The sequence below is a fragment of the Brachypodium distachyon genome, chromosome 4 (genome assembly GCF_000005505.3).
Source record: "Brachypodium distachyon strain Bd21 chromosome 4, Brachypodium_distachyon_v3.0, whole genome shotgun sequence".
NCBI lineage: Eukaryota > Viridiplantae > Streptophyta > Magnoliopsida > Poales > Poaceae > Brachypodium > Brachypodium distachyon.
Window position 1 is genome coordinate 24130204 of NC_016134.3, and position 9914 is coordinate 24140117.

Genomic DNA, 9914 nt, shown 5'->3' on the forward strand with positions numbered 1-9914 from the left:
TTTTTTTCGTTTCTGGGTTCGCCAGCGCATGGCGTTTGTAAATCACCGCTGAGGAGTTGTCACGCGATCGCACGTGGTAATTTGGCAGACACCAGCTATCGAAGGTCGAAGCAGGGCCAAAGGTGGTAATTGTAAACCTGCAGTTCAAAAAGGCAAGTAGAAGGCAGCAGGCCGACGTGTTTTTGCAAATTTTAATCGCTACTTATCCCAGGCGTCGGGTGTGGATCCGCCGGTTGAGAGACCATGGATGCACGGATGCATAAAGCCATCCGGATTCACAGGATACGACGCCCCTTTATATCATCCATTTGATCAAAGGGCAGTGTATATATAAATAAGATATTTTGGAATCAGTTAGTTGGTTGCAGAATAAGCTGTTTCCCGCCTCCCGCGCTGAATTTTTTCCGTCCACTGTGCATTTGTACTGTGAGGTGGACTGCACTTGTGCAAGCGGTGCATCCATGAAGGGTAGTGCAATGCACTGCGCGTCGCCGATGCTTCGCTGCCGGCACCGACAGTGAATTTTGTGAGCAAGAGGCAAAGCACCGCGCGTTGCAAATAAGTCGTCGCCGGTGCAGGCCTTGCACATTCCGTCGCCGGTGCAGGCCGGCGTACCAATGCATTTGTGACGTTTGCGCAGTGCATCGTGCCGGGGCACCTCGCCTCAGGCAGGAAAATTTGCCGGTGTACCGACGGGCGACGGCGGGCCGCGCCAGTGCCGGCAAAGTCGACGAGAGGACACCGCGTGTTACGAAATCTACGCCGATCTATCGAGTTAATCAAATGTTTTTTTTTCCTTTTGGACTTTACTCAGTTCAAAAATACGTGCTCGGCGTGCACAGATGCACAAAATCAGAGGTCCACGGCGTGGCAGCTGCCACGCAGACCCCACGTATAGCAGGGGAGCGTTTAACCCGGCTTTACGCGCCTGACCGTTTCCTTTTCCCCAGAGGTCCAACTTGACAAAAAAAATATAGACAATCATAAATCTTACCGTCACGCAATTTCAATCCCGCAAAGAAAACAAAAAGAAAACGCAAAATTGGTACATTAGCAGTTAGACCCTCGGGACGATTCAAAACCCGCGCTTTGGTCCCTTCCCGGACTGGCCATTCCATTCCGCTCCGCCTCTCCACAAAACCCGTTTCTGCCTAGTCGCCTTCGCTGTTCCAATTTCTAAAGCCTCTCTCTCTCGCCTCGCCAGTCGCCCCGGCCACCAAAACCCTAACCCTAGCCCCGGAGCTCCGGCGCCGCGCGCGCACCACGGAATGGACGGCGGAGGGACGCACCGCACGCCGGAGGACGTGTTCCGGGATTTCCGCGCTCGCCGGGCCGGTATGATCAAGGCGCTCACCACCGGTACGTGCCTACTTTCGTCTCCCCCCCCCCCGCCCCCCCCCCCCACCCCACCGGGATATTTTTCCTGTGGTTTGGATGGTGTTTTCCGAGGATTTGGAAGTTCTGATTGATTTTTGGGGTTCTTGATTGGTGGATTTGCAGATGTGGAGAGGTTCTACCAGCAGTGCGACCCAGGTGAGCTCGCGAGCGCCTCCGATTTCGCCGCTCTACGGCATCCAATTCGGGAGGGGGCTTACATGGAAATGATGCAGTTTTTGATGTGCTTGTGTGTTGGGGGCTGGTTTATCTGCTGTGATTGCTTTGCGCTCCTCTTAAAAGGGGATTTTGGTGCGCAACTCTTGCTGTTATTGGCTCAAATTTGGGAGCACCTGTGCCTTTGGCTCTGATTTTACTGGAATTTTGTGTTCTGGTGCATTGGGGATTTTTTAAAACCCTTTTAGGAAGGTTTTGTTATTATTGCGGAGAAAGTGCACTGGAATTTTTCTCTTTGCTAGTTTGGTGGTTCTGCTTTTGATCCAGATCAGTTGTACTGAAAACTTGTGTGCGCTTGTTGTGTTCTTTTTTGTGTCTGAGAGAGAGAGAGAGAGAGAGAGAGAGAGAGAGAGAGTTGTTTGTTTCTGTTTTGTTGACTAGTGCCCTCACAACAAAATGATCTGGGTGGGGGTACCAAATGACCACAGTACCCATCTGCCATCTTGAAGGGCAGTTTCGGATTTTTTATTTAACTTAGTAGTAGTTTTGGACTGACATAATGCAAAGTTCAATACAGTAGTAAATTTACTGACCACTGGATAACTCGATGCTCGATCCTAATACATTCCGTGGAGGCGTGGAGCTTTCAAATAGTGGAAGAGAACTTTCGAGGCTTCCAAGTATTGGAACAGCCTTTTAGATTCATATTTGGTTGCTCATGCCTTTTTTACTTGTTTGACGTTAGATGTATATATATGTACTATTTACAGTGCTAGTATATTTTACCGGAAATTGGGTATTTATCCTTTGATTAGTCTTGAAATTTGTATGGAGTTTACAGGTCCGAAGTCTAGTTTTCTTGCCACTGTGTTTGGACGGCGAAGGCTGAGTAAACCAGTTTTCTTTTCTTAATTTCTATTTTCAGTTTTCTGTGGGCACAGTTAGGGTCGTTTTCATACTTTCTTGATCCTGGCTTGTTTTTCCGGACAGCATGAATGAAGTAATCTTGAAAGGGACAGGAGGCTCAGGTGTTATTATTTTGATTGCAGAAAAAGAGAATCTGTGCCTGTATGGTCTACCCAATGAAACGTGGGAGGTGAACTTGCCTGCGGAGGAGGTTCCTCCAGAACTTCCTGAGCCAGCACTTGGAATTAATTTTGCTCGGGACGGGATGGATGAGAAAGATTGGCTGTCACTTGTTGCGGTGCATAGTGATGCCTGGCTGCTAGCAGTGGCCTTCTACTTTGGAGCAAGATTTGGGTTTGATAAAGAATCCAGGTATCACATTTATTTTTCTGAGATGTGCAATTTTACTCGTGGTTTGCTCATAGTTTTATAATTTTGGTGTACCCTGTTTTGAGTCATATTTAAAATCTGGTAGTGTGGCCACTGAATAATGAGGCCTCTTCTTATGTTGACTCTCTAAGTGTTCTCTTTGATGGTTTGCATTAATTATGTTGGAAACATAAAATTACTTTGGTCATCTATATGCTCAGCAGTTCTCTCAACAAGCCAAACTCAAACTGGCCTACCTACGCCTAACTTGAGCTTGGCTTGAATAAGCTCTGAGCTTCACAAGGAGCTTGAACTTGAACTTTGCTCAAATGAAGCTTGGAAAAGCTCCAGTTCGACTGGTCAAGCTCATTGGCCGTTAGGTGAGCTCCAGTTCAACCGGTCCTAGCTTTATGAAGACCTTGCCACCCTCCCTGACTTGCATCTGACCAGTACTGGCTTACAGGAGTCAATGACCTTGCCTCTGTCCAAGTCATGGAGATGCGTGGTGGGGTCCTTGGTGGAAGATGGATTTGAAGACAAAGAGGGGCAGCGCTCCCTGAGGAGAACCAGTCCTTCATACTAATAACGGTGATGGTGACCAGCGTGAGGTCGAAAACAAGCTCTGGTTGGCAATGCCCACCTAGGTGGCGCCCTGGTCTGGCTGAGGCGGCCATGGTGCAGCGGCAGCATTCTCTGGCTGGTTCTGGACTATGGATCTGGATCACACCCTCCTCCATGCAGTGAATCTGGGCTTGCTGGCGCCACCAGGTACCAACCGTGCTGCGTGCTGTCGTCAGATCTAGACGCTGGAAGTGAGATGCATAGAATGGAAGAGAGAAGAGTACAGTGCCTTTTTAATGAGATGATGGATGGTCGGTCATGTGAATGTATGTGTATTTGAAAAGCAAATGACACATATCCCAGAATAGCACCATGTCAGGGTGGGCATTCGGTGTTCTTTGGGTTATTTGAAAATTCGGTTTTCCAAAATTGATGACCGATCAGTTTCCTGAAAAATACCTAACCGAAATTTCGGTCAATCGAGAAATTCAGTCTCGGTTCTTGCCTGAACTGACCGATACAGAACAATCAAGGCAAAGAATGCTTGACTGATCGACGATTGAAGCCGCAACTCTCACTCGCGAACGCAGATTCAAGCCGCAGCTTCGTCCGCCAGCTGCCACTAGACAGAGGAGATGGCGCCAGCCGCATGGAAAGCAAGAAATGGGCCACCGGGAAAGAGAGAGAGAGGATGGAACCGTCCGCCGGGGAAGGGAGAGAGGGAGGAGAAGGCGCCGAGCGCCGGCGGCTGGCTGCTGGATCACCATCGCGGGCGATTGGTGTGGCCAGCGGCGGCCGCTAGAGTAACGGGAGTTGGGCAATCGGGATGGGATTAAAAAGATCCGGATGGCGTGGAGATCGATCGGGTGGTGTGGGTGGGAACTGGGCTAAGCAACCTGAAGGTTTTGGTGGACTGGGGCACTGGGCTGGACGGCCTTCCTGGGCCTTTTGTGGCCTCATAGGGGCGGCCATGCACGCGGCATATGAATACTTTGGGTTTTTTCGGTTAACCGAGACCAGAAACCAAACTGACCGAAAAACTTAGGTTTTCTGAGTTTTCTGGCCGAAGTTTCATACGGTTCTTCGGTTTCGGTCTAATCGGCTTCGGTTCTCAGTTTTTCGGTGATCGGTCTCGGTTTCTTGGATTTTGCCCACCGAGAACCATGTGCTGCATTGAGAGAGCTACTTGTTTGGAACAATTGGTTCAGTGAAAAAAAGATAAATGGAAGCAAGTTCAAGATTCCGCTGCAAATAAAATAATTTGGAACACAACGAAGAAACAAAGGGGGGCATAACATATGTTGGACCGGAGAGTATAGTACTCTATGTATGGAAATGGAATTGTGGAGGCATGCTACTTTGAAAGTATGGAGCTGGATATCTTTTGGTTCCTTGTTGAATATCTCTAGATGCTTAATTTGAGTTCACATGGTCATGATACCCACTCCTCATCTCTCTCAACTGCGCAAAAGTTAAGGAGCTGACTGAATATGAAACCGGACATAAGCGAATCAGCGGCATCATAGGTTATTTAGATAATAGGAAATAAACTTAACGTACAATTCCTACCTGTGGGCTGAATTTTTTATAATTTTAACATGACAAAACCAAACATTTTATTTAACTTACTGTTGCTACCTGGATGTATAACTTTTTTCATTGTTCCGTATTAGTTTCACATTGTTTTATAATACTAGTAAATAAATGCAGCAGAAGCAAACTTTTTAGATAGCTTCAATGTAGGATAGCTTCTGTGATTCCCAATAGATTTATATATATTTTTTGTTTGTAGAAGCTCTGTTAATACTTGATTGGGATGCATTAATCATAGTACATTCTTTGGATGTTCTTTTGAGTAATACAATGTTCTGCCTAGTCTCTTATTGGGTTATCTTTTTTTATGTGTTTTTTCAAAGCTCTTGCTCATTTACAGCGCAATCCATGTTCTACTAGCACATCATTGTCTTTTCCTTAGTTGTGCATGTCAGTCTTTTTTTTTGACAGCAATTGTGCATGTCAGTCTCTGATAGTTACGTTGGCTAATGTGGATGTTGAATTTTGTAGGCCTAAATAGGCCAAACTGTTTCCTATCTTGCATTACAAGCGATGCCAATGCCTGTAGTTGGTATTCTAATCTTGTTGGACATGATATTGCATTGATGGTAGGCTGTGGTTCCCTATGTTCTGAGGGGATTGCCGAGAATCTTGTGACTATAGAATGTTAGAAATACATATAAACTAGACTAGGTAGGCCATTCTCAGTGTAAAAGATGCTTGTGGCGCTTGAAGAAAAAGAACAAATAAGCGGCTATTTAAGAGCCATAGTCCAAAGAGAACTGCATACGCATCATGCGCCCGCGTCCCTTGGCTATTCTTTCCACTCATACTAGTAGGCAAGGCACTGGGCGCATCAACAAGCAATGATGCCAAACTTGAGACAGGGAATGAAACCCAAAATGTCAAAACTATCAGGAATTATTTCCTTGGCGCACACCATAGCGGCTGGATTGCAGATGGCCTTAGTAACAGTTCTATTGCCAGACCAGTGCTAGTTAGGATCTGGTGTTGAGTTGATATTTGATAGTTTTGCACCTGCGGAGAGCTCTGAGGATTTGCCACTCCATGCTTTGTCGCTTTAGGATTGGCTTCACACTAACATGTGGGCCCTTGGGTCAGTTGTCAGTGAGTGGGGTTGCCTTATCCAAAATCTAAGGTTTCCCTATTGGATCTAATGTATTGGAAGATACGGCAGAATGGCTGTTCATGCTATGCACATCTTGGCATGATCTTTGTGCTTTGTTTGTTTGGACTGTAAGATCTGAGAAGCAATTGGAGCTTGAGAACCGAGAACAGAACTGTTTGGCAAGATGCTTAGAATGGCTGATGGATTTATAGCTGGTTGCTGAAAGTCTGAAATGGCCTGTCATGCTGAAAATGATTAACTACTGATTTAGCATGGTTTATCTGTTTTTGCTCTAACATAGCACAAATTTCATGTTTAGAACCTACTTTTAGCAAAAATAAAGATTTTTTTATTTTAATGCAAAATGATCATTGAAATAAATGCATTAAGGATATCTCTAATATTGCCAAATCCAAAATATAATTATGTTACCTCCCAAAATACATTTTTTAAAAGACTTCATGTAACTTATTTAGAAATATTCAGTGGCAGTGAACTAATATGTACAAAACCAATGTGCACAGAACTTATTGCATTGGTCATATGAGATGAAGGTTGTCCTGTTAGATATGTCATGACAAGTACTCCCAAAATATATTATTTTATACAATTATGAAAAATTACAGTTCCAACTCTTATCAAAATTTAAGTATTTCTACATTCCCAGTGTATTTTTTGCTCATGTTGTTCCTGTTTAGCCCCTTATTAATGTCATCAAGAATTGAGTATGTTAACTATTGAAGCCTAGAACGTCGGTCAATGTCACGTTCCACGACCCAGATTCGTTAGACCCTGATCGATGGTCGTGGTCGTCTTGGGATCATCAACACAGGGGAATAGCCGGACGTGGCCATGAACAAGCAGTGGATGGAGCATGAAGCATTGTGACATGGTCATCACTTTAGTCGCTGCCAGCTGCTGGCGGCATAGCTTCCACTGCTCCCACTGAACTTGTTGCTAGCTGCTGCCTCTGTTTCAGGACCAGAGGGAGGGTGGATAGGCAGAAGGCCAATGTTGTGCTAGTAGGGTAACATATTGAGCTGGACAAATGTGTTTGGCTGAGCTGGTTGGTTAGTTTGTAGGAAAGTTGGTCCACTACATTCTCATTCCTTTATTTTTCTGTTTTCTCTCCAAATATGTTTAGATTATATTATACTTCCTCCGATCCATAATCAGTGTTAGATTTTGTACTAACTTAGTACAAAGTTGTACTAAGTCTGAGACACTTACTATGGACCGGAGGGAGTAATGAATAACTACTCCCATTTCAACCCATGTTTGTAGCCACCTGCCGCCATGTTCTACGTCTTAGTTTCTTGACTCGGTCATGTGAGGAGTACTAGTTTAACAATTTGTATTGCATGGTTCCAGAGAGAATCTGCAAAAATATTTATCGCATTTGTGAGGATAAAGAGAAAGTTGTGGAAAGGAATCAAAAGTAGCATTGGCATTTTAACTACACCTTCTAATTCTTCTGTCCAACTCTAAAAGGATTTCCAATGTAAATCGGAGATCGGAGGGTTATATTATTTGGAAAGTTCCGTATGGGACTTCCTGATGAGACACTTGTGTTGTGCAAGGCGTCATGTTCTTGAACAGTGGATTTATTAACGTGAAACAACAGTGGGCCTCTGTTCCCTGATTAGAATTTTCTAGCTATAGAATATTGCATGGTTGTAATAATCTGAAACTCCATGTTTTGGCAACGTGGAAATTATTTGGCCTTAACATATGAATGGTAGCAAGTAGCAATAATAGATATACTAATTGAAGAATTCAGTTGGAATATAAGCTCAGCTGCTTTGTTCTTTGAAAATTGAATGAACTCTAGTATTTCCAATGTTGATCTTTTGAAACTGTGAAGTTTGTTTAGCTTAATAGATGAACTTTTTTATGTTCTGTTTGCTGCTTTTGTGATCATAAATTTCTTGTGCAAACTTAGAGATACAAATTTTCTTTATAGTTTCATGTAGATAATCTCTTGCTATGTCATGTTATGAACTTTTTTATGTACTGAATGCCGATGTGAAGTTATTTAGATTTTTCCAATATTTCATTTATTTAAGGATGTAATATTTTTTATGCACTGAGAGCATCGACTTAAACAATACGTTTTGTTATTGTGTTGCAGGAAGCGGCTTTTTAGCATGATAAACAACCTCTCCACCATATATGAGGTTGTCACGGGAACTGCAAAGAAACAGGTTAAAGAAAAAAACCCCAAAAGCAGCAGCAAGAGCAATAAATCTGGTACAAAGGTAATGAATCATGCTCACTTTACTGTAGCAATGTTGACCTAAAAATATGCTCATAACTTGATGTACTCTTTTGCACAAAACCTCTTCCCCAGCTATCTCGTCAGCCAGAACCCAACTCGAGGGGTCCAAAGATGCCACCTCCGAAGGATGAGGATGATAGTGGAGGCGAGGAAGAGGAAGGAGAAGAACATGAAAACGCATTATGTGGTGCGTGTGGTGACAACTACGGACAGGATGAATTCTGGATTTGTTGTGATGCTTGTGAGACATGGTTCCATGGTAAGTGTGTGAAGATCACTCCTGCCAAAGCTGAGCACATCAAGCACTACAAATGCCCGAATTGCAGCAGCAGTAGCAAGAGAGCTAGAGCATGATATTGGATTCCTCCATGGCTTATGTCTGAAGAACCAAGAATTTGACTCACTGTAAAGGCCCATGGGATGGAATGCCCAATGGTTGCGCATTCAGTTGTTGCTCTGAGATTAGGACCAGCTTTAGGGGTCTTGATGTGTTGTTATTTGGTGTATGTCGGGGACACTAGATTTTCCTTTAGTAGCAACTAATTGTAACAGCTTGTATTTCTTGGAGCCGTCTTGGTGCACCTCTTCTGGACTCTAGTGTCTTAGATTTCAATTGCGTATCATGTCATTATGTACTTCTGTAGTTGAAAAAAAATGTATGCTGTTATTTTCAGTTTCACTTGGAAGTTTTGATTTTCCAGAGCCATCTATCATTTAGACATGAAATTAACCCAACAGTTTAGATGTTCTTAAATATTTGCATGCAGTTGTGTTGGTGCTGCTTGCTACAAGTTTAGTTTATGGTTTCCTTCTGATGGTCCCTTATCTCTGTCTGGTATTACGACAGAACTCATCCATGCCCTATATCTATAAGAAAAACAATTGGTGGACCAGCTGAATGTTCATGGTTTCAGGTTTAGCTATTGCTGGCTCATCTTTCCATTCATCCTCTGCTTTTTAGACAGCTTATCTACATATAATCTCGTGAGTTTGACTTCTGCAGTGCTCAACTTTTGTCAATGGAACATCCAGATAGGCAGGGCAACAAGAGTAGACTGCATCAGATGCTGCCCTGATAGTTTTACACGCAGATCTGCATCAATCAAGGTCTGCTTTTCTTTTCTTTTCTTTGCCGCCCTGCCCTGCTTTTTTCCCCAGTTGCAACCTATCAACTTTATCTTCCACTCTGCCAACCTTGCCTTTTTGACTTGTCCAAGTTTATCGCAATTCTTTTGTGCTGCACTTTCCAAGCGCGCCAAATCCTGGCGACAACAATAGCGTACTGTTCAGTATGTTATCTTTTTTGTTTTTTGGCTGCTTGTTGTGTTGGCTCTTTGGATAAATAAATATGACGATGGTTCGAGTAGCATACAGCTGAGGTGTCACTCCAGCTCCTACTACATAGCGCCTAGCAGGCTACCTTTTTTATACCTTAACGTCAACTTTGTTCACTCTGGTCTCTGGTGGTACGTAAGATGAAACATTATTTGGGAGCTGCAGCGAGGTAGCATTTTTATTTGCCATTCTTAAAATCATCTTGCTCCGGTATAGTGAGGTTATCTTTGT

At 43.7% G+C, this 9914-nt stretch overlaps 1 protein-coding gene across 2 annotated transcripts; it reads left to right on the forward strand.

Moving 5' to 3' along the window:
• Nucleotides 1-1147: 1147 nt before the first annotated feature.
• On the forward strand, nt 1148-9048 carry LOC100845937 (PHD finger protein ALFIN-LIKE 8). 2 transcript variants are annotated; one of them, XM_003577600.4, is made up of 5 exons: nt 1149-1359; nt 1501-1533; nt 2601-2829; nt 8202-8328; nt 8421-9048. In XM_003577600.4, exons 1-5 carry the CDS (start codon nt 1269-1271, stop codon nt 8700-8702), a joined length of 762 nt encoding a protein of 253 aa, XP_003577648.1. In that variant the 5' UTR covers nt 1149-1268; the 3' UTR covers nt 8703-9048. The 2 variants fall into 2 exon arrangements, with proteins under 2 accessions (XP_024310204.1, XP_003577648.1); XM_024454436.1 differs by lacking the exon at nt 1501-1533 and having other exon boundaries at nt 1148-1359.
• Nucleotides 9049-9914: the final 866 nt, after the last annotated feature.